The sequence below is a fragment of the Cuculus canorus genome, chromosome Z (assembly GCF_017976375.1).
Source record: "Cuculus canorus isolate bCucCan1 chromosome Z, bCucCan1.pri, whole genome shotgun sequence".
Lineage (NCBI taxonomy): Eukaryota > Metazoa > Chordata > Aves > Cuculiformes > Cuculidae > Cuculus > Cuculus canorus.
Genome location: NC_071441.1, coordinates 4,525,923 through 4,551,179, shown reverse-complemented (window position 1 = coordinate 4,551,179; position 25,257 = coordinate 4,525,923). Strand labels below are relative to the sequence as shown.

Sequence of the window (25,257 nt, the reverse complement as noted above, 5' to 3'; positions counted from 1 at the left end):
TGACATTGCTGTTGAACATGAAAGCATTTGAAAATGAATTTTTTTTTTTCAATTAGGTGGAACTTACATTAAAATCTTGGTCTCGTAGTTTAGCATGATGATAGGTGGCAGTTGCTTTTGGCATGTGATGAAGTGATATTTCCCATCTGTTCCTGTGTGGAAGTGAGGTAATTATCTTTGAAATATTCTTGCAGCTATTACTTTTAATATTTATTTCTGACAGAACTTTGTATTTGCTGCATAGGAAATATAGATAGATTCTGCGTGATCTGCAGTGATTCTTCTTAGCATTACATATGTATATATACATATATATATGATTAAAAACCTGATCTCAATGTAACTTGAAGAAGATTTGGTATTTTTTTTGTACCCAGAAGCCTCCAATTAAATGTTGTTATGGAAATACAAATTTATTTTAATGGTTTTGTTCAAGAGATCCTGTTTTCCCAGAAATGGTGTTGAAAAAGTGAAGTGTAAGCATGAGAAGTTTGTTTCGAAAGTTTAGCAAGCCGTAGTAAAACATGCCAAGTCTGTATAGCTCCCAGATGGTCAATAGCACGTCTGAAGAGAGCAGTTTTAGTACTTTAGGGGGGTGATGGGTTTTCATATGCTGTTAAATAAGAACTGGCAAGATCCATCAAATCTTTACACTGAAGCTATCCCAGATGTATCTGGTTCTCAATAATTCATTGGGTTTTATGCCACTGCAATAAAGAAGAGTAAATGATAATTAAGCTCTGGTTATAATTGTATACATTTTTGCAGTGAGGTGTGCTATTTTACTGAAATCACCGTGGGTAGATAAAATTAAGTATGCTGTATCTTTGTACTTACATAAATAGTAATTCAGTACTTCCAAATATGATAGTTTTTTCTTTAAAATGCTTTCTATTGCTGGAGTTTAGATGCTTAGTTACAGTGGATGTATAGATAAGGGCCTGTAATTAATATTCTGTGACTTCTTTACTGCTACATTATGTAAGTTTTCATAGTAATCCCAGACATCTAAAAATTAATGGGTCTATTTGTAAGACTATGTTTTGCTTTAAATTTATTTTCGTTTAGCCTAGAGATGATCATAGTTCATCTTAAATCTTGTATCACTGAGCTTGCTGATGTCTTAGTGTCTTACAGTCCTAAGGGCATCCAGGAGATTTTCTGGTCCAGCTCCTGCTCAACGCAATGCCAGCTAGGGCAAGTTGCTCAGGACATTGTCCATTTGGGATTCAGGTATCTCCAATAATGGAGATACACTTAAGCAGAACTTCCTGTGGTTTAGTTTGAATGTATTGCTTCTTGTCCTGTCCTTGGGCACTACTGAGAAGAGTCTGGTTCCATCTTCTTTACTCCTTGTTCCCCTTTCAAACTCCATCTCTTTCACCCTCTTCTTAAATGACAGATGCTCCAAAGCTCTTAATCATCTTTGTGGCCCATTCCTGGACTCGTTCCGGTATGTCGATGTCTCTGTTGTACTGGGCAGCCCGGAACCGGATTTAGCGCTCTCACCAGATGTGAGGATCTGTGCTCTCACCAGATGTGCTCTCACCAGATGTGCTCTCACCAGAGCTGAAGTAGTAGTTTCTGAAGAATGTTAGACTCATATAATGGTTTGAGTTGGAAGGGACGTTAAAGATCATCTAATTCCAGCCCTCTGCCATAGGCGGGGACACCTCCCACTAGATCAGGCTGCTCAAGAGGGTTTATAGCATTACCAGTGGATGGGTCTGCAATTTTTGAGTGTGATTCTTGTTTGTGAGATGCTGTTTTTAATGAAACTTTCAAATTTTGAACTGCTAGGTTTCATAGCCCTTTTTCTGAAGGGACATAAGATTCAGATGCATATTTCTCTGCATCGGCTATGCCACAGAATGTGTTCTGAACATGCGTGCTCTCTTTCCATATCAGGCATATGAGAATAAGTTAAGGTAGGCCTCAGTGGAACAGCATTTAGCTAAAATCCATTACTTCACTTTTGCTAGCTGTGATGTGGCAGTTTTGCAGCTTAGCTGATGCATACAAGCTTGTTAACTATTAGTGACTCAACTATAGGTGAGCTTATTTACTTGCTAAGAAAATACATGGGGGTAGCAAATGGAATGCTCATTAAATTTGTGTTAATTAGATCCAAAGCAGATGTCATATTTATATTGACATTTTCGTTTTCAAAACTAGTTCTCTCTCCTTATAATGCTAAGTACAGTTCTGCACAAAAGAGGTACTGAGAGACAGTAAAGCGATCTAATTTTTAATTATTCATTTTACAACACTACTTCTGCGTGTTACCTCACTTCTTATTTCAACCATGGTTTATGGTTTTCATAAAACATTTGCTGGAACATTGGCTTCACAACTATTTGTTATGTCCACAGGCAGCTTTTTAAGTAAGGCATTAGATATTTGATACGGTATATAGTCTTTTCATTCAAAAGAGTGAGGTAGAAAATTCTTTGGACTATCTTTATAGAAAGGAATTTTTTACTAAATTTAAATTACTGGAGCAAGCAACATGGCTCAGTTTCTAATAATAAGGACGGTGTCCTTAGTTTTTTCCTGGAACAGCAATGGAAACATCTTTTTTCCCTGAGTATTTAAAAGGACAGAACAGTTACGTTTTATCAGACTTTCTTCTTAGGGAAATGTATGCACTGAAAATATCAGTATTTTACAGCCGTCTGGGTATCTTCACATTGTAACCTGCTAGCCAGCACTCAGTCTTTTTGAACAGGTAGTTCAGCGTGGACCTGCAGACAAATCTTCCTTCTGCAGCCCTCTATTATTGTGTTCTCCATCCAGGGAAATGATTCCAGCATTCTGTCACTGCTTCACTTCGATCATGTTTTCTGGGCCACACACAGCACAGCATTTCTGTGAATGGACAACCTCTTTTCCCTTGCTCATCTTATTCTATTGGCAGACTGATGACAAATTGGCAGCAAAACCCAACAAGATTTGGGGGAATATTTGCTTGTATTTGATGCTCCCTTCAGAAGTAGCATGTTGTTGCTGTGAGTTCTTATCCTGTTCAGATTGACACTTTGAGCAATGCTGCCTGCTGTATATAAGTAAAAATGAAGAGTCCTGAAATGCAACTTTCATATCTTTCTATTTGCAGAATGCCAGTGTTGTTCCTTCCTTTCTAGTAATTGATGTTATTGTTGTTACTACATTTGCTCTGTTCTCTAAGATCTTTTTCGTAACTTTGTAGTTACTCTCACAATACTGTGCCTTGCTGGGCACCAGGCATGTTTCAGGGCACCATCTGACTGAACTGAGGACTTCTTTTACTTGCGTAGGTTTTGTTGTGCTACATCTGTGCTAGGTCTTGAACAAAATTATAATCTTCTAATCAAAAAGTAGTTTTGCTAACTAAATCACAGCTTAAGGCTTCTATTGACATAGTGAGAAAATGTGATGTTTCCTCTAGAGCAAACATCTATCCACGCAGAGTGAGTGGAGATGACAAATGTGCAGCAGGTGGCTAAACTTCGAGGAAATGTGAAAATTTTTTGAAACATCCTTTGATGTTTAATTTGAGTGCTAAAAATAATTGCCAGTGTCATTTGCAAACTAACAGTACCTGTATTATAATGAGAGTTCTGCTTCAGTTGCCTTGCTTTTACAATCTGTTTTATTCCCAATTGTTTCAGAACTTTCTGAAGTCTTCGTGTGACTGCTGGAAGTGTCATACAAGCAAGAGGACTAAAAAATGGGGAAGGGAAAGGAAGAATGGGGAGTAGGGGAATATAAAAACTGTTTCCATATGAAGTGTGTATTAAAATTACATTTACCTATACTATATTAAAATGGCAGTGTATATAGTGAGAGTAACTGTTTTCATACCTTTGCAGTGGAATTAATAGAAATATAGGAGTCCCTACACAGTTCCATAACACCAGTGGATTTTGAAACAGATTCAGAGAACTTGTTGCACCCCACAGACTTCTTAATGTTAATTTGAGAACACCTTTAAGGCTGAAAGACTACACCCCTGTAACTGCATCTTATTATGCCAGTACAGTTCTTCAATATGCTTAAAAAACATAGTATGCGTTTGTCCAACTTTTACTTCTTTGTTCAAGGCAAAGACCTACTTTTTATTGGTTTTGGTCAAGTCTTCTGTTTTCTTCTGTTTTCTGTGGAAGGGCAGCATATTATGAAGCTAGTGTATACCTTCCCAAAGCTGATTTCAGCATAGCTATTTACTTTCATCTTCCTTCTTCTGTTTACATAGCAAAGTAATTCGGATGTTTTCTGTATCTTACAGTATAGAAATGCAGGTGGAGACCACCTATGTTTCAGCCTTTTCAGACTGAAAACAAATTTTTAACCATGACTGTAGCAAGGCATGCTGAGTTCAGAATGTATTTCTTTGTGCCTGACGAAGGGTGATTTTGGCAATGGGGGAAACTGGACTAATATTAAGATTTCCAATTTTTAAGTCATTGCTTTGCTGTAGGTTTCCTGTGTGACTTGTAAATTCACTTAAGGCCAGTTGTACAGTAGCATCCTAAGTGTTACTGGTCAGAAGAACAAATGGCCAGTTCCTGAAAACATTTCGGCATGTCTTATAGGGGAGTGGTAAGAAGAATCATTAATACTAATGAGATCCCATGGCACTTTTTTTAGAACAGTGTCACAATATAAGTAGAAATATCCAATATCTTTAAATATAGTGAGACTGTAATATTGTTTTAACTACAGGTATCGAGAGGCTATTCACAAGTGGGATGAAGCACTTCAGTTAACTCCAGAAGACGCTACGCTTTATGAAATGAAGTCGCAGGTAAAACATTGCGATTCTTTATCAGTTGAGAAATTAAAAAAGAAAATGTGTTTGTGAACAGATACTGTGCAACACTGTGTAGTTATGTGCATAAACTACCGCACAATTTAGGTTTTTCATTTTTCCCAACACAACAGGGTGTCTTTTAACAGGATTTAAAATAATACTGTTGTCCCAAACAGTTGCAATAAACATCTTTGTTAGAACGTGAATTAGGATGTTAGGGTTTGGAAAAGGCAACTGAAATATTTCGGGGTTGTATTAGGAGGAGCAAGGAAAGCTTTACTGTGATAGATTAGCAAATTTGAGCATTAAAATTCTACTTGGTCTTTTTGAAGAGTTGGCTTAATACTTTCAAGATTAAACAAAGTACTGTATGCAAAAGATATGCTCCAGTCTATTTTCATATTAAGTATTAAATAGATAAATTAGTCTTGGAAAAGAGCATTAAGCAGAGTATACTTTTGGTGTTCATTCATCTGAGCCTTTGTTTTAAAACTTTTGAGGAAAAAAGCCTACAGCCTTCAACACCTCACTAAAGTTAAGAGGTCACCTTGTAATTTCACTGTGTCTTTGTGTGGCTTAGATGGCATAGGTGCAAGGATCCATTATTTAGTTTCGATTGGGAAGCTTTTGTCTTGATCTGTATGCAAAGGTGCAAATATACATTTTTTTTTCTTTATTAAATAAAAATACTCCAAAAATGAATTTAATTTGGATTGAGGATGAGAACAAGAAATATACAGCTTCTTTCAACCAGCTGGAAGTATTGGAATGGGAAAAAATATTTTTAGGACTGTAGCTACTCAAAATGCATCTGATAAAATAAATTGTTTAAAGTTAGGAGAAAGGAAAAGAAAAAGTAAAATCATTACTTGGTGAAGGTGTTATGTAACTTTTAGAAAGCTTGCTATATTGTTTAGTTTTAAAATCTTTGTTGTTACTGTAAATCTCTTCTTGTACAAAAAACCAAAACAAAGTACGCTCCCCCCCCAAAAAAAAAAATCCCTCCACCCTCCCCTTCTTAGAAAACTCAAGAGGAAAAACTGGCTGTTTTGCAGGGTGTGGTGCGAACGATTGCTCTTTTTTCTTTTTTTTTTTCCACTGAATGCTATCAGGTCTCCTCACCACAGTCCCGTTATCTGTGAAGTGAGTAAAGTTTGATTCTGCAGAAGAATTAATTCAATAATCGTAATCTCATTTCAATACAGTAATGCTGAAGGAGGCTCTCATTTTATGTAGCTGCAGAAGGTTTAAATCTTACTTGGGTTATGCATTTAGTTTGAGAAATACTTTATGGCTTTAGAGTTTTTTTCCTGAATTATTTTGGGAGAGCGTATTGTTGGATTGCTTTCTAAATATATCATACGTGTAGAAGGGATCCAGATAGACTGTGAAGAAGAACTTGGGGAGGGATGTGCATGGAGGGTTGATTTCTGACTTGATTTGTTAATTTGAGTAGTGTTAGTAAAAAGAGGAAGTAATTGTTTTTACTTTAAATCACTGAATTCTTCTAGTGCAATTCTCTCACTCTGTATCCTACATTGTGCTGAAAAGTGATATTTTCCCAGAATTTATTCTCCCAGACTTGCTAAACATGTAAAACTCCATTGAATATTTAGCTGTGTTTGGATATCTTTACATCAAATGCTAGCTTAAGTCAAAGATGTGTCTAGCTTAGTATCCTGACAACTTCCAACAGTGAACTGCTGAGAAGAAATATTGTAAATGGTATGAGTGTGTAGCAGTACCTCTCCCACCATACTTTTCACAGCCTCCAGCAAGCTTTAGCCTTGGGAATTCTCTATGCTTAGAAGTGCTTGAAGGACTTTTCTTCGACAAATTTGTCTCATTGCTTTCTGTTCTCATGTAAGCTTCTAGCATCTACAGAGCTATATAGCCAGGTGAGTTGAAGGAATAACGCACACAGCTACCAGGACACTGTGTGACTCTGATTTGTCTTGTGAAATGTCTCTGCCTGTCTAATAAAATCATTGGACAGTAACGAAAGCTGAAAGAATAAAGGAACTCGGACATCTGCTTCCATCATGCTGTTGCTTCCTTTCCTGAAGAGGAGAGCAGTGCTGAGCAGTTGCACTGTTTCTCTTTGGTTTCACTTTCTGACATTGCATAATACCTCTGTTACACGGTGAATAAGAACACAAGAAAAGTTTATGTACAAAATATTATGCATTTATGAAGTTATTTCTTGAGTCTTTTTAACAAAATCTCTCATCTTTAAATTGGTGACGTCTCTTAAGTATACACAAATAATTATTACAGATTTTTTTTGCAGCGTGACTTACGCTTACTGGAAGCTGATTAGTGTAATGCGTAATCTGATGCCTTTCCGCTTTTAAATGCACTAATATGAGCTGTAAAACCTCGTTTTTGCCAAAACAGGAATACGTAATTCATTCCAAAAATACTGTGGTTAATATTTAAATGATACTGTGTCTTAGAGCTGACTGTGTTATTCCAGTCCAGAATACCAGCACAGCTACTGCAGCTGTTACTGTGTAAGTTAAACAAGAAAGTTTTGGTAGCTTCTCATTTGGAAGAACTGTACACCAACTTCAGTAAGGGCTTGACCTGTACAGAGCCTATGAAAACCTGCCTGTCTTGGTATGTGAGTCACGTACTTGAGAAGGTGATTCATGTTCAGAATGGCTTTGTGCGAAATGCGAACATTCTTTATGGTCTGTACGAATTCTCTGTCAGTATGGAAAAGTCTCCTCATGAAGTAATTTCTTTTGAGAATTAATGTTTTGCTTGAATATGTATACATCCTGTTGCAATTTTTAGGATAATCTTATGTTGGATTATATAGCAGCTTCCGAATACGTTGGTATTTTATTTTACAGCAGCAAATGTAAAGTTTTACGTACCCTGTTGTTTAATATGCAGCTCAGATAGCTATGTTAATGATACAGTGGGAATCTGTAAATATTTATGGTAAGTTCTGAAAAGTCTGTACTTTAACAGATGTAGGGCAAATGTCTTTCAGTATTTCTGAAGAACGGAAATATTGTTTAAATTTCCCAGTTATCAATGACACTTGCAGTAAGTGCGTTTCCAGAAAAACATATGGGATTGTGGAATTGCTCAATTGCTTCAAAACCCCATAAAAGTTGCTGAGAATTTTTTCCAGTGCTCTCAGCTACTTTTTGATCCATTTACAAACAGATTATTATGCTGTGTGCACTGAAACTGTTTGCATGCAAGATCTGCAAGTACATATGCTTGATATCTCATAGCCAACCTAAACTGCTCCCTCATTGCAAGAATAGTGAGGAGCAAGTGAGTGTTTATGCAGGCAGTTCATTTCTATATTTTTCTTTAAAAAAAGTCTTTAACCCTTGCCAACTCCTGCAACAACAGCCTAGTGTTGATTCTAGCATTCAACAAGTCGTAAGTATATTGAAAGGAGTGTATGAAGACTACCTGTATTAATGCAGTCACTAGGACTTCCTGAAATTTGTTGTGGGGCAAGTTTATTAAGCGTTGGCTAATTACTGTTGCTTTGAATTACAAAGGTGGAGGAACAGACATGAAGAAATTCTTTGAATTTGAGTCTGAACTTCTGTGTGCTGAACCATGTGGGATTCTTTCTTGAGAGAAGAGACATATCAAAGGACTTACTAATCATGATATATAGTAAACTCACTTGGGAATCAGGCACTCTACTATTCTACATCTGTGCTGAGAATGTACCTGGTTCATGTTGCTCCCCCAGTGAGTTCACATTCCACCTCAGATCTCACGTAACATTGTCAAACACACTATGCAACTATGACAGGATTCCTAAAGCACATAGTACAATTCTTTATAGATATTTATAGAAACAAATAAATACAAATGGAAACCGTTAGGTTTCTCCTGAATCTCCATTTAATAGGCTTTTTGACTCTTTGTCACCAGCTATCTGAGGAACTGTTTTCTGTACAGCACTGCATCCTCAATTTTCATTCATTGAATGAAAATGGTGCCAGTATTTCAGATGTCTCTTTTTTCTTTTTTTTTTTAATAGGTCAAATCCATCATATTTGTATTCAAGTAATTCGTTTTCCCCTTTCCTGAAGTTTTTCTTAATCTTGAACTCCATGAATAAATATAGACTTCCACCCAGCTTTCTTCCTGTTTAAGTAATGATAAGATTCCTAAGACATGACCAGACTCGCAATCCCAAGTTTAGGTTTTAACAAATCAGCTGATAATTGTCAATTATTTTTAAGTGGGCTTTGTTCATTTGTTTGTTTTAAAACTGGGATATAGGGAGAAGAGTTTGCCATCAAACATTGAGGTGAACTCCAGAAAGATATGGAACAAAAATCATTGTTATATGATGCAGTGGTAATTGCTTTACAGTGCTGATAAATGTAAAGTGCCTAAGGGTAGGAAGAATTTTTTTCATCAGTGTTTTAAAATGGGTTTCTTGGTGGAAGAGGGAATTGGGTCAGTTTCACTGGACTTGGAATGTGGCTATATATAGTGATTCACCTTCAAGCCAGTGAGCTCATCTCAAACCAGGACTTATTCAGATTCATAACACTTCCAAAATATTGTGGGTAGGACAGGATGGGTCATTGTACTGCCTGGGTTTTTAGTACTTGGTCAGTCTCCTGATGACAGTTGCTATGTTTAATTGGGTTTTTTTGCCATTGAGTTCTTCTGATTCCTCTAATCTGTCTCATGTATTTTTTCTTAAATCTAGGTCTGTTAAACTAAGTCATTGTCACATGGATGCTCTTTGTTTTAATGCATGTGATAATGCTAAGTCTATGATGGAATAAATTAAGTCCTGAAAATCCACCTACTGAACATTTTCATAAGACATTTCTGTCTATTCTTTTTTAATGTATATGTGCATGAGTCTTGAGATTTTTTCTGCTTTGTAAAAGTTGTTTTTTTCTCTGATTGTTTGATTAGTTCTAAAATGTTTTCTAATGAAGTGTTATCACTGTGATTGGAAAATAAATCAAATATGCAATTAGATTACTTAAGACTTGACTGCTGTCCTGCTAATGAAATTTACAGAAGGAAATTCATCTGAGAAACTAATTTGAGAGCAACAGGAAAAGGATAGAGTCTCAGTGTGTCAGCTCTGAAAAGGGTGTTTGTTCACAAGCACATGCATCCTCATCTTTACCTTAGCTGGTTCTGGCAAAGTAGCCCTTCTTGGCATGGCTTGCTTCAAAATAAATTAAAGACCTGTTTTGCGGCTAGAATTGTCTCTTCTATGAAGTAAAAGCTTAATATCTTCATACTCTCAAATGACAAAGTTAGAATTGTGCATTTTTCTTAATGCATGGCCATCTGAATAAGTTGATGCTGAAACATTGAGGAAGGGAGATTTAAATGGAATTTTTAGTGATACATGGTTCCTCTGTGAAGCGTCATGCTATTCGTCTGGTTGTTGAAAAAATACCTTAATGCAACTGAATTATTAATAGTTTCTCTAAGAAGTATACGTATGTTTGAAAAAGAAATGCTCCATCTGAGTACTCTAACGGTTTGTATACTTCAGAATAATGCTTCCTTGTTCCTGTTTTTACTAGTAATCTGAATCTTTTGCAAGAGGTAATTAGCAGAGTGTGACAATAATTGCTGCTGTCAAAAAAGCCCTACCAAAACCACATTGGAATTGGTGTGAATGTAACTTGAATCAAAAGAGAACTGCACCCAACAAGAAACAACTCCCCCCACTCAAGAATTTACTCTTTTTCATCCAAATCAAAGAACATGCTTATTACACAGGGTACCTTAGAGGTGTGTTTTATTGTTCTACAGAACAACTATTTCAAAGCAGTTACTGAAGATAAATGTCTAGGTGTAAACGAATTTATAAAGAAAGTGTGACAATGAGGTAAAATTGAGCAAAGGTAAGAGCAGCAGCAGGCATTCTGCTCAAATCGAGTGTAGGGACTTCTTGGTTCCAGATTCATCTTTCAGTCACCCATCCGAGTGAATAGATAATAGTTTTCTGATCAGCTCAAGTATTTCAAGCGTATGGACTGAAATGAAAGAAGACCTGAGTGCCTCTTTATAGGAAGCATTAAAATAGAGAATTATGCTGATGCCCTGTTGGAGCTAATAAAATAGGAGTAACATATTCAAGTAGAGGTAAATAATAGGAAATAAATTCTCAAAACAAGAGGAGAAAATCAAGCTGTCTGCAATAGAAAGTGGGAGCAAGACTTTGAACAAGATACGCATTGAGTGTCCAAATTTTTATTAAGTGAAATGAATTTTGGTCTGTTACAGTGTGATATGTAGGGAGCAAGAAAATTAACAATAAAGAGAATATAAACAAGACAATGAGAAGAGTTTTGCAGATAGCAAATTAACCTTGCTCCTAAACAAGGCGTAAATGTAGACTAAATTTATATGAAGTGAAAAATAAAAATGATACTGTCATAGTAATGACGGCACTACAGATTAAAGAAAGTAAGATGATTTCTGAAGGAAGCAAGGAATTCAATTCTAGTTGTGTTTAAATTAGTGATGAGTTGTGCAAGAAAACCTGAAATGCAATGGAAGTATTTCAGAGTAGTTGCCTCCTTGAAAATAAGCCTCACATCTTCTGTTGTCTTGCAGAACTCAAGATTTTATATCCTATCCTATCCTATCCTATCCTATCCTATCCTATCCTATCCTATCCTATCCTATCCTATCCTATCCTATCCTATCCTGTCCTGTCCTGTCCTGTCCTGTCCTGTCCTGTCCTGTCCTATCCTATCCTGTCCTGTCCTGTCCTGTCCTGTCCTGTCCTATCCTGCCCTAATCTTTCAAGTATGTATAAATATTGAAGTATATACTGTGCATGAAACGCTGTCTGTATAACTAGAAGTATGATTGTGGGCTTTTGTTAGACTGTTGTGTTAACTTAGTTCAGGATGAGAAATCTATGTTTTGTTAAAGGCCACCGGTATAATTCCTATATTCTAGCAGAATTGTGGCTTCCCCCTGTTTGGACACTCTGTAAGGAGCACACACGTAAGGAGTGGCAATAACCCTTTCGGTACTTACCCACGTTAGTGAAATGGGGGCCACACTGAGCTGTGTGTTATCAGGGGATGATGTATATAAACAGAATTGGTGTGTGATGTGCTGTGTGTTGAGCATGTGACAGGCAGGTTGTACAACAGAGGGGGCTGCAGCACACATGGTTCCTGTCTGGCTTCTGCTCATCCATGTAGCCTGCACGAGTGAAAGGACTGAGCACCTCTTCTCAAATTTCTGCAGAAGAAAGCTTTATGCTAGCAGTGGTTTTTATTCCTTTTTCAGCATGACTTTCCAGATGTAGAATAACTGAGTTTGCTATTTCAGTTTACAAGTAGCAGTGGTATCTAGCTTGCAGAGGTATTTTATTGAAGTGATAATGTCATGGGTAGTGTAATCCAGGGAAAGGCTGCACATATTCAGCTCTGACATTGTATGTTCATTTTGAAGATTTCTTCACCTGAAAACAGAAGTGCAGGAAAATAGTTTATTATGACTGAAATGTATCGCTAAGTCATTTTATTAATAACTGAAAAAAATACCTGTGCTGAAAAAAACGCACATGAATTCAAATTTGTATTTGTTTGAATGTGCCTTGAGAAGCTGATGCCATAGTTGCTAGGAGCAGAGTAATTACCACAATGACCTGGAAGAGCATTTTTAAAGCAGCTGTCTAAATTAGCACACACAACAGTCATAAATAGATGAAAATTGAATAATTGCCTTTTATTAGTGAGGTCACAATTCAATAAACAAAGCAATTACAAACTACAAAAGATTTGCTTAATACTTATGCAGATGTTTGGGATTGTATTGCGGTAGAAAGTACTGGTAGGAAATAATGCTCAGGATGCATAAAAATGTTCAGGTGAGCATAGATTATTTTCTCTTATGAGAACGAACATGGATGGTGTAAAACCTAGCTGATAGATGCAGAATCACTTATTTTTGGTAGGATGTATGCCTGTCCACTAGTAACAGTTTGATTAATTTCACAGGTCTACTGCAGGTGAGGAAACTGCACACAAAAATGCGGTTGAGCTGAAACTTCTTGAAAAATAGTAGTCATTGTAAACTTTGTTTACAAAGCACAGTGATTGAGACCTGTTGATGAAAAAAAAAAGGAGAATAACATGACATACAGCTATGGATTGTTTTTTAAAGATTTTTAGGTATTTGCAAATTCCAGTGTGCAGCCTGGAATTGAATGGAATTTAAGAGAAGCCACAGGAGTAGTCCTTAGAAAAATTTAGTCTTATTAAAACAGCAGCAGTGTGGATCCAAATGATTTATTGAAAGCTGTGCTTCTGGGTTTTTTTAGGTGCAGGATTATTTTTTGAAGTAAAGCTGGTTTTTTTTCTTTTTTTTACTGTACTCACCCCAGTGTTGTGCAAGTACTTTATGCTAATTAAAGTAAATACTCAAGATTATTGTCTTTGAATCCTCCTCTACTCCACACTCATATTTATCTGTTTAATATAGCATAATACAGTAAGGTTAAATAAATGCTTTTTGGAGGTCTGCAATAGTCCTAATATGTTCTAATATTATTCATAATGTTTGCAGGTCAGTTGGGATGAAAGTGGTTGCCCACACATGAGTCTTACTCTTGTGGTTGACGTTCTCATCATAGCGTAGGAATGTAGTTGTCATTTGTTTTTTACACTGGTATCTATCACCATAGCATGTGGGCGTTTGAAATCATGATCTCAGAGTGATGCAGGTCTTCAGGTAGTGTGCCAATCTCATGGTGGTCTTGGAAAAATACAGCAAACTTTGAACCACGTTATATACTGTTAACTGTGATTTATAGGCTTAGGTATGGGGATTGAATGAAAGGAGTAGAATACTATGGTAACAGGCTGACACTAACCTGTACTGCTGAGTAAAAGAGATTTCCACATTTGGAAACCACTTTTTTTCTTTTTAAATGTAGCTGATTTCATGTCTAAGTTAGGCTTTGCTGTTGCAGAATACTTACTCTCCAAATACAGCAGTCATTCTTAAGGGCAGTTTCCATGTCAAATTACAGGAATTGTTTCTATAATTATATCATGTGCACTGCAACTTCATTTGGTAGATTCCACTCTTCTATTAAAAAGAAAACATACCATCCAGGAGTTTTTCAACAGTACTTGTTTATTTGTTGTGTTTATTTCTCACTGTGTTTGTCCCTCATTGTATTGTATTATGCTTTTACAGAATATGTAAGGAGGAAGAGAGAGGGAGGGACATCTTCAGAGGCAATTAATCTACTTCTAATAGAGCGGCTTAATTAGTTTAGATGAATCATCTAGTGTACCTGTTTCTCTCCATGGGCTATGGAATGAGTGTGGGTCATCATGTGAGATGAGTCAACTAACTTTTAAACTAGAAAAAGCTAGGTGGGATGAACCTGTTGTTAGTTATTGAAGCAATGGTGGTTGCCTGGGAAATCCCAGAAAGCTTAAGTCGTTTTCAATTTTGCTTACTCTTATTTGTCCTATTTTTATTTTTCTGTCATAGGTCCTGATGTCTTTACATGAAATGTTTCCAGCAGTGCATGCAGCAGAAATGGCTGTCCAGAGAAACCCACGTTCCTGGGATGCCTGGCAGACACTGGGACGTGCCCAGCTTGGATTAGGAGAGATAGCACTGGTAGGAAAATGGGCAGCATTGATGTGCTAAGCTTGTAAACCACATCCTCTGAACTGTGTGTGAGAGAACGAAGTAGAGAAGTACCGAGGTAGCTGAATGTCTTTATGTAACCTGAAAGCAGGCAAGGAAGGAGTTGTTATTTACTTCCAATATTCCCCCTACTTTGTTGTTTTTCGCAAATGCTTCCTGTGTGGTTTTCTTACGGGGCTTGTGGAAGACCTGCTTAGCTCAAAGGCTTTTGTGTTATGTACTATATTTACCTGGAGGCTTTATGCAATAGAATAATTATGTTGACATAAGTTCATATGCTACATTCTGGATACTGTACTGCTACAGTGCAGCTCACCATTGTTAAAGAAGAGGGTACTGTGGAGTCCCAGCTGCTGTTCAGGCTCAGCTTTCTACATGCCTGCTAGTAAAATTTTAGTATCTTGTTTGCCCTTCTGCATCAGCTGCAGCAAATCATATGTGGTCATTCATGCTTTCCTCTGGCTCTTTGACCCCAAGTGGTGGCTGAGGTTGGTTCTTTCCTTAATAACACAAAAAAAAAGGCTGGGATACTCTGCAGTATATGGAGTACATCTTTTCTCTAGATGCAGCTGTATGCCGTGGTGCTCTCTTGGCTACATTAAGTGATGCACAGCGAGACTCCTTCCTTGTGTCAGATCACCCTCTGCCTTCAGGCTATACACCTGTAAATAATGTCACATATACAGTGTACTAGTTTTCTGCTAGTATAGAAACATAATAAGTGAACTTTTAAATTCAGACATGTTCACAAAAGTACGTGAAAAAAATAATTCATCATGAGCTCTCAGATAAAAAATGATACTGGTTTAATTTTGTTTCTAATAGAAGTAGCTGGTGCTGCTTTGATACAAATAATTTTGTTGTTACTTTAGAGGAGTTTTCCAAAGTTGTATGGATTGAAAAGTTTTGAGAATGAAAAAAATAATTATTATTTTTTTGAGGGAGGCTAACAGATCATGAAAACACATTTTCTTTCTGAAGTGTAGTAAGGAGCACTATTAAAAAACAAAAACAACAACAACAAAAGCCCAGTCAATGAGAATAACGTGAGACAAAAGCTTTGTGTTGCAGATGTGTAGTGTGCTACCTTATGTTGTTGCGATATCTTAATATGGAATACTTAGTATAAATCCATGCATGTCTGCATTACATCACATAACTGGTGACATTCCATGGCTTTTATGGTGTAGGAAGTAAGAGGTAGATGGTCTGTCCTGTCTTTTTTTTTTTTTTCCTTTTATGTGCCTGAAATTGTAGCTGTAAATTATATCTGAAATTTTTAAATGCATTAATTTCAGGAGATTCAAAGTTTTATTTCCTGAAAGAATCCTAGGTAACTGATGCTGCTTATTCTATCAAATGGTAGATTTGATGTTACTGTAATGTGAATTACAGATATCAATATACCAGTACTATTGCATTTATACCACCAGGTCTGTTCACTAGATTCTATAAGCATCATCTGCATTGAGTCACAGTGCACCACCAGGAGTGGATATTTTGAGTTAATGTGCTGAGGACCCAATGTCTTTGTTACATTCACTTTGTTTCACTTCAGACTAGCTCTGTTCTTTGGAACACTTCACGTGCTCTCTTGGACCACATTGCTGAGCTTAGTCAGAAAGGAATCTAGTTTATGTAGTCTCACACTATTCCATGATGCAAACAAAAGCATTTTAAGTGAGAACAATTGGAGATATGCATCAAAGCACATTATTCATCTGAAACAAAACACAGGTGCTCTTGTAGTTGTTATAGTGACCTTACTGTCTGTGAATAGAAAGGGAGGAGAAGTTATCACCGGGTAGTCTGCCTTCTGAATGTTTTTGTCTGTCTGTTCTGGTTTGAGCTAAAGTAGGGTCAGTTTTTTGACCTCTGAGTAAGAAGACCAGGCGTGGGTAAGCTCCTGTTGGTGTTTCCAGTGCTGTAGCAGTCTGTGTTCTTACTTTTTTTGCCATTTACAACTTGGGGAGTTTTTCTAAAATGCTGATAATGTTCTCTATTTATTTTTGAACCAAGCAATTCTTAAAAGGTTAAATGATTTTGTAATCATTGAACCAGTGGAGGCTTCTTGACCTGGTGATCAAATTGTCCTTTTCCCATTAGCCTTTGATCTTGTAGAAAAAGTAATAAAACATACATGTCAGGGCTTTTTTATAATGTTTGAGATCTGAGAATTTCTACCCTTCTCAAGAGCTTCTTCTGTTTCTTTGTTTCATTTCTCCCTCACCGATGTCTGTCTTCACTACCCATATCCTGCCAAATGGTCTGGTGTAAATATTTTTATTGCTTCACAATGAATGATGCAGTTTTTCTTCGGAAAAAAACAATTTACTGTATTTTAGTTTCAGTTTCCCAGGTCTAAAATACACCTTCCAAACAAATCTAATTTATACTATGATCTGTGTAATATATTCATTTCTTGCAAACAGAGAAAGATTTGGTTTGGTTTTCTCAAACTTGTGACAGAAAGAGTGAGATAAATTAGCCCTGTTTCATTTAGCTTTTACAAAAGCCGTTTAATCTTTTTTCCCCCGAATTTACTAAATGTGATAATTCAACAATAATACTTAAATGTGAGCGGTTAAAACTTTATTTCTGTGAAGGCAGAAAATCTTTAAATTCTACAAATCCATTTGCAAGAACACATCCCAATAAACTTTGAAACGTGAATGTAGAAACTGTAATAATGTAAAGCTTGCAATATTTCTTTCATTTAACCATAAATTTGTTTTTACACATGATATTTACTGTATTGGTGATGACAAGTTAAGCAATAACAATTTCAAACTGATATATTAATTAGAAAAGTTCTTCCTATAAGGCAGAATGAGCCCCACGCTTTCATTTAACAAGCAAACAAAAAAAAACCAAAAATGAAAGCAGCATTTAAATAAACCCAAACAAATACCAAAAAACAAACAAGTCAAAGTGACTGAGTCTCCCACCTTGGAGAAGTTCATAAGCCATCTGGACATGGTCATGGGTAGACAGTTCTAGGTGGCCCTGCTTGAGCGTGGAGTTGGCTGAGATGACCATGGAAGGTCCTGGCCAACCTCAGCCAGTCTTTGGTTCTGTGACTTAAGCTTTACCCCGTTGCAGGCTGTGGCCTCCGTATCAGATCTGGAGTACCGAAGATTAAAAAAAGTTACTTGGGCGGTTGCATAAATATGAGCAAATCTTGCATGCTTTTTGCTTAATGTTTTGAAGGATGTGGTTTGCTCTCTTGTTATTAAGTAGTTAGTGGCTTAGCAGTCTCGAAGTGTAATACTCTAATACATTTTGTAAAAGGTATCGAGCCTTGACAATATGAATCCTCAGATCAGCCCTCATATTTCTCTTGAAAGAAAGGATCTTAGGTCTTTCCCATAATGATGGGAGTTATTTACTAGGAAAGAGATGAATTACTTCGTTTTATTAGAATCCAGCTAATTAACATAATTAATTTTAAATGTGAGAGTATTTTTCAAAATGTTACTAATGTAAGTGTGTAGACACATAAAGATTGTGATAGTCAGAAGGAAACTAATGGTTGACTTTCCATGGGAAAGCAATTAAATCTGTGTCAATATAAGGGGATAAATAACTGAGATTTTATTTTTATACATTTATATGAGATTAAAATACTTGATTACACTGCTGCGGTAATCTTCCTTCTAAGCACAACAAAATGTGTAGATTATTTTATAGTGATAGAATATGCAATACAGAATGGGGGATGATGTGATTGAGAGCAGCCCTGCAGAGAAGGACTTGGAGGTGCGGATTGGTGAGAAGCTCGACATGAGCCCAGAAGGCCAACCGTGTCCTGGGCTGCATCCAAAGCAGCATCGCCAGCAGGGCGAGGGAGGGGATCCTGCCCCCCTGTTCCTCTCTTGGGAGACCTCATCTGGAATGTTGTGTCCACTTCTGGAATCTTCACCATAAGAAGGAGATGGAGCTGTTGGAACGGGTCCAGAGGAGGGTCATCAGAGGGCTGGAGCACCTCTCATACGAAGACAGGCTGAGAGAGTTGGAATCGTACAGCCTAGAGAAGATTACGCCCGAGGGAGACCTTGTAGCAGCCTTCCAGCTCTTCAAAGGGGCCTGCCGGAAAGGCGAGGCGGGGCTCTTTATCAGGGAGTGCAGAGACAGGATGAGGGTAGTGGTTTTAAGCTGAAAGAGGGCAGATTTGCATTAGACATTAGGAAAAAATTCTTCATGATGAGGATGGTGAGGCACTGGCACAGATTGCCCAGGGAAGTTGTGGATGCCTCTCCCTGGAAGTGTTCCACACCCAGTGGAATGGAGCCTTGAGCAGCCTGGTCTGGTGAGAGGTGTCTCTGTCCACGGCAGCCGGTTGGAATTGGATGACCTTTAAGATGCTTTCCAACCTAAACCATTCTATGAATCTATGAATATTTAACTTTATATTAGTGTAGTTGATATTTATGAGCATAAATGAAAAAAAGGCGATATAATTTAAAAAAATGTTATTTGGTTTATAATTTTGGCCTAAAATTGTGTTGCTGCGCTTACAGTTTTTGTATCAAGCTTTAAATGGTACTGTTTTCCATATCAGGACTTGATAATAGATGTTTCTTTTGAAAATAAAACATGACAGGCCATATATCTATCCTAGCAACTCCATCCTGAACTACACTCCAGCCACATGCACATTCTAGCGCATAGTGTTTGGGAAGTATTAAGTCAGAGAGAAAATAAAATGCTTTGTCTGTCAAGGTGGGGTTCTGTTACATTCTTTTCAATAGCTCTAAACAGTCCTACCTGGTTGCAGGTAATAGCCAGTAGTACTGGCTTCCCTAGAGGTCCTTCGTTAGTCTCGCAGTCTCCAGCTGCTATGGTGTAATCCTTTTTTTTTCTTTAACCACTCTTGGTAGTCATAGGTATATTTTAATAACCTACCTAAGGATTTTTTTTAATGCATGAAAATATCTCCTACTCAGAGGATTTTTATTTCAGGTGAAGAAAGCATAAGGGCAAGGAGATCTCCAAAATTTTAAATGCCATTTCTGCTACATTTCTGGGAGAGGTGCTCAGTTCTTGTGAGATGCTCAGTAGTTTTGAGGCTTCAACCATGACGATCAAGTCCATCTTCTCAACATTTAGACCTGGGAAGGTGCACAAAGGGCTTTGTCCACCAGCTCTCTGACACCATCATGTTCTGATGCAGCAGCAATGAATCATCATAGGCAGCTTCTAAGCTTATTAAATGTTACCTTATATTTGATTACTGTGTTTAATGTTGTTTATTGTGCATGAATATAACTATATAGACAGGTTTTAATTAGGGGCCCTCTTTCTTGGAAAACTTAAAAGCAGATGGTATTTGTTCATATTTTGTTTTCAACAGAAATACAAAAAAGAGTGTTTAGTCTTTTCTAGTAGTTCATCTACCCCTGGAAATTAAGAGCTGCAAAGCTGAATAAAATGACACTGTTTTGCAAGAATTAAACCGTACTCCTCCTCCTGTTTTAAGTTTTAAGCATGCTCCTACACTTCAGAGCTGGCTGTGGACCAGTAATAATTCGGGGTTTTTTTTTTTCCTGGAACTGAAAGGCTTCCTATTGCAACAGCAGTAATACTGATAAGCATAATCAGCATTTCTTAAATCTTAGTTGTATCTCTTTGTCTGCTGAGTTCACATCACATGGAGTTCATATATTAATCTTTGCCAGCAGAAGGATGAATAGGTAGTTTCTGTCAATGCAGATTAAAAGTTGTGATTTTTTTAGATTAATTTTGCGTGGTTTAAGTATTTATGCATTACATCAAAATATGGAATTTGATGATTGTTCATGTGTCTTTGAAGTCTTTATATGCAAGTTGCTGAAACTCTTCCCAAATATAGTCCAAATCCATATCATCACTGTTTTCCTACCCTACAGGGCAGCTTCTATACATCATCACACAAGAGTCTGGCCACTCAGATGGTCATTTCCATAACTGACCATACAGTCATAAATGTGAAACACACACGTGCCTGAATGTACATATACAAGTCTGAGTAGGTAAGGTCAGGCTTGACCTTTTCACTGTTTATATACCTATAAATCAAATACAGTTGTAGTTCTTGGTCTAGCACTTTCCCAGTATTGTAGCAGTCTCTTCTTACTGCCAAATAACACATCTACTGGATTAGATTGTCAGCTTTTTTATATTTAACAACTTCTGTCTTGATCATTTGTGTGTTTGGGACTTCTCCCAGTTGAGCTGAAAGGCAGGAGACATAGTATCAACTAGTCTTACTTACATTAGTATTGCATTGTTCATAAGATTACAGGAGTTCTTTCTTAGAGCAGCTCTCCAAGTTGGGAGTTTTATTTGTCTGCTTTTGCCTGTTTAGGTAAGTTTGTTTGCAACCACAAACCTGTTCTGGAAACTGCTTATCATGCAGCTAGGATTACTGTAATATTAAGTCTGTATGTGAAATGACTACATGATAATTTAAAAGCGTCAATATTAGTGATACTGCAAATCCCAGTCATCCCTTTTCTGTATTTCTTTAAACCATATCTTATCTGCTTTTGCCTTCCTTTACATCTGATGACAGGAGAAAAGTGGAGTAGAAAATTATCAAAACAAAAATTGCTTTTGCTTTTCCATTTTTAATTGCAATATTATTTTTGACATGTCTTATGTTTTGACATTATAACAGTATTATTAAGACGTGTCTTATTTGTGTCCTTGTTGCCAGGTACCTGATCTGTTCATGAGTTCTTGGTACTTTCATACACCTGTATGCACAGTTGTTTGGGAATAATGCTGCTATTGAACTTAGAGCTGAGGGAGGATTGTTCCACTGAAGACAGACTGGAGTAAAATCAGTTTTGTCTTTGCTTCCATTATGTACATTTTTGTTCGTTTGTTTATTAATTTCTATGTTGAAGTATGCGAAATATGTAGGCTTTAAAATTTCCAATCCTTGTTTCTTCCCTGTTTTGTTTATAGGCAATCCGAAGTTTCCAGGTATCCTTACACATCTTTCCAATGAACCCTGAAGTATGGAAAGAGGACCTTTCCTGGGCAAGAAAACTCCATGAACAGCAGAAGGCAACAAAGACTGAGGCAGTGCAAGCACTGGCAAAAGGAAAAGAGCTCGCACAAGAATCAATCCCAGACTACGACTTTGAAAGTGATGAAATTGTGGCAGTCTGTGCTGCCATTGCAGAGAAGGAGAAAGCTCTTTCGGCAGCTAAAACGGTAGTGATTGTTTCTGCTTCAGGGTCAGTGAAGACTGTTACTGAGGAGAATTGTCCTACAGCTCCTGATGAAACCCTTTTCATCAGAGCCCGATAGGGCAGCTTTATGGGTTGCCATGCTGTTTTAAGAAGTATAGTTATTTATTGTATTGGGTTTGCTTTGTTTTCGTTTCTTAAGCAGTGGGAGAGCCTACCAAAGTTAGAGAATTGACGTTATTTTACTTTTGTAAATTGAAAAAACAATGACCTGAGTTGTTCCATCTGTATTTTTCGAGAGGAAAGCCAACAGTTGATTCTAAAAATCTGAGGAACGATTGCAATGTTAAAATGCTTAATTACTTTCTAACAACTGCTTTCATCTTTATATATGTCATAATTTTACAAGTTATTGTCTACATTTTCCCAGTAATTAATAGGCTTTCCTTCAAACTATTAAAGGGATCTTTTAAAAACATATTTCAATCCTTATTTGTTACTCATCTTCCAGTTAAAGTGTGAACTGTTGTCTGTTATCAGAAGTCTTTATTTTTCATTAAGATTACTTTTCTATGAGGAAGTTTCCTACGAAGAGGAGATGGATTATTGTTTTTCTTGTGTGTGTGTGTGTGATAGGTCAAATGAAATCGGTAGAAATGTTTTGTGGTCAAATGAAATCGGTAGAAACCTTTATGTTACTTTCATAGGTGAATGAGTTAAACACTTTCTGATTAGATGAAAGGAAATGCTTTCCGAAACAAGCACCTGAATGCTTAGTTACTACTAATGCTTTACCGGAAGAACAGCTGAGATTGAAACCGGCCTTTCCTTATGTTGAGTGCTGTGCTACAGACATCACCAAAAGTAAAATTGTTGGCGTTAGAAATGGGTAGTCTCAAGTGTATTACATTTAGCCTTTTCTTTTCTGGTGAGACTAATCTGATAAAGGAAGTCCATTTGCTTTACCTAATTCTTACGACCTGCCTGTTCTTAGTGAACCTTGTTTTCAGGACAGCATTGCCTGAGTCTTCTGTTTTATCTTTTTTTTGTATTTTAGGTGCTGTGTTCACGTTGTATTAAGTTAATGGCATAACATAGGAGATTCGTTTAATGTTCGTCTTTCCTTAGGGGGAAGGTGGCGGTTGGTTCCTTACACGAGCAGTTCAGAAAACGAAATCAGGCTGTTTCTTTGTGCACAGTGCTCAAACTGCTCTCTCTTCATTGTCTTGGAGACATGGTAGAGTTGATCACCTCGTAAGTAGACTGGAAAAAATAGTCAACTCAAGAATTCCTGGAGAATTCAGGATTGGGAACACATAATTTCTACTTGATTATGATAATGTTTTACATAGTAAAAATGTTTGAGTAATGGTTTTGTAGACAAGTTAAAACCTTTTGAAATAAGTCATCTTTGCATCTTCATATCTGATTTCTATTTTCAAGATGACTCATGTTAAAAGGAAATAATATTGCTCAAGAAGTATAGTGATTTGTGCAACAGAAAGTATATTGTAAAAAAATTATTTTGATCTCAGATCATACTTCCAGCTGAATACCTTTAACGGGACACTTACAGTCTGTGCAGAAATTAATTGTCCCTTTCAAAAACTTATTTGCCACGATTTACTTACCAAGTTTTCATTAATTTTTGCAAGATTCTTCCTGAATTTGTTTTTATTTATATGTGCGTTTTTAGGTCTGTGCTTGCACACACACACACACACACACACACACACAAAACAGTTACAGTTTTTAACATCTCCTGAGTATTCAAAATAATTCCAATTACAGCAACTAAAATATCTTTAGCAAAGTAAGACAGCACCATGCTACCTTTTTATTTGTTCATTCAGTTCAGAAATAGATCTTTAATGCTTACTGAATAGGAATTTGAATAAGGTTTGGTTTGATAGCACATTTAAATTGTCCTAGTTGAAGAATTTTTTTGATCTTATTTTTCCTAACTTAAATAATACAATCTGTTCACCCATAGGAAGAGCTAATATGAGAAGGATTTGGGCAGATTTCTTCAAAAAAGAGACATTCTTTGGCTAGAAAAGGAAATGCCCCAGCAGCTGTAAAGAATGTTTTCACTTTGAAGGAGCTCGGCTATAATCCAACACATCTTTTCTTCCTTTGCGCTTTATACTTGCGTCAGTGCTCTGTATTTACTGATAGAGGAAAGATGGCGTCCCTCCTTTCAGAGGACCGTGTTATCACAAAATCTGTTTGCACTGAAATGATTTAAAAAAATTCCAGTTGACTTCAGCACTGCTGGGCCAAACTGATGGAGCGGTGTACATCTACGCCAGTTGGCAGTCCACTCATGCCACGTTCGAGAGATGGTTGTTTCCATCCCCTGCACTAAATGTGTTTTGTTTCTGATTAGGTTAGGTCATAAATTCTAGTTATTGTCAGGACCATAGTGTTTTGTAAAGCAGATGATTTGTCGTGATGCTATTGTCAATCTGGGAAAAAGTTAAAAAATTGATTTCAACATAGTTTTTTTTTGTACAGCATGACATGTTTTGCATGTGTGGGATTTTTTGGATCAGTTTGAATAAAATACTGACTTCTCTGCTGATTAGTGATGCCTCATTATTCTTTTGGTTTTAACAAGAAAAAAGGTTACTATTGACTGCTTTAGACTGTTGAGTCACTTATCAATTGGCTTTTTCTCTCTTTGCTGAACATATTAATGTGTTACTGTGAAAAAAAAGAAAAGACATCTCAGGAAAAGTGTTTCATAAAAGATAATACTTTGTGATTTTAAACCTCTCAGGGGTATGTATCCAAATGTGAGGAACTCGAAGGAGAAAGCCTATGTTATCCACAGTAGGATACGTGTGAAGTACACTTCCACTTTGCCACTAGTAATTTATTTTTATTGTTGTTCTTCATCACTAGTAGCAGTGGCTGCAGTAGCTTCTATGTTTTTGCCTTCCATATGAATAATGTTAAAATGCTGAAGCGTTATAGCATTATTAAACGGGAAATCTCAACAACAACAGTAGATTAGAGGGAGAGTGGCTTTGAAGAGAAGGACTTGAGGGTGCTGATGGGTGAGCATCTCAACATGAGCTGGCAGTGTGTGCTTGCAGCCCAGAAAGCCAACCGTATCCTGGGATGCGTGAAAAGAACTGTGACCGGCACATCCGGGGAGGTGATTCTGACCCTTTACTTTGGTTTCATGAGACGTCGTATGGAGTATTGTGTTCAGTTCTGGAGTGCTCAGCACAGGAAGGAGATGGATCTGTTAGAGTGAGTCCAAAGGAGAGACACAAAGATGATCAGAGGAATGGAACGCCTGCCCTATGAGGACAGGCTGAGAGGGTTGGCGTTGTTCAGCCTGGAGAACGGAAGAGGGAGACATTATAGCAGCCCTCCAGTGCTTAAAAGGGGCTATAGGAAAGCTGGGGAGGGACTCTTTGTTAGGAAGTGCAGTGATAGGGCAAGAGGTAATGGTTTTAAATTGAAAGGGTGTAGATTTACATTAGATATTAGGAAGAAATTTTTTACTGTGAGAGTGGTGAGGCACTGGCAGAGGTTGCCTGGGGAAGTTGTGGCTGCCCCATCCCTGGAAGTGTCCGAGGCCAGGCTGGATGGGGTTTTGAGCAACCTGAT

The 25,257-nt window shown here is 37.1% G+C and overlaps 1 protein-coding gene across 3 annotated transcripts in view; it reads left to right on the top strand.

Moving 5' to 3' along the window:
- The window catches only part of PRKAA1 (protein kinase AMP-activated catalytic subunit alpha 1), a 65,214-nt gene extending 41,848 nt beyond the window's left edge, over positions 1-23,366 (top strand). For all 3 annotated transcript variants that reach the window (XM_054053774.1, XM_054053773.1, XM_054053772.1), the window contains 3 exons: positions 4,705-4,786; positions 14,294-14,425; positions 21,407-23,366. In XM_054053774.1, coding sequence (XP_053909749.1) covers positions 4,705-4,786; positions 14,294-14,425; positions 21,407-21,754 — 562 coding nt within the window. In that variant the 3' untranslated portion in view covers positions 21,755-23,366. The remainder of the gene's footprint in view (positions 1-4,704; positions 4,787-14,293; positions 14,426-21,406) is intronic.
- Positions 23,367-25,257: the final 1,891 nt, after the last annotated feature.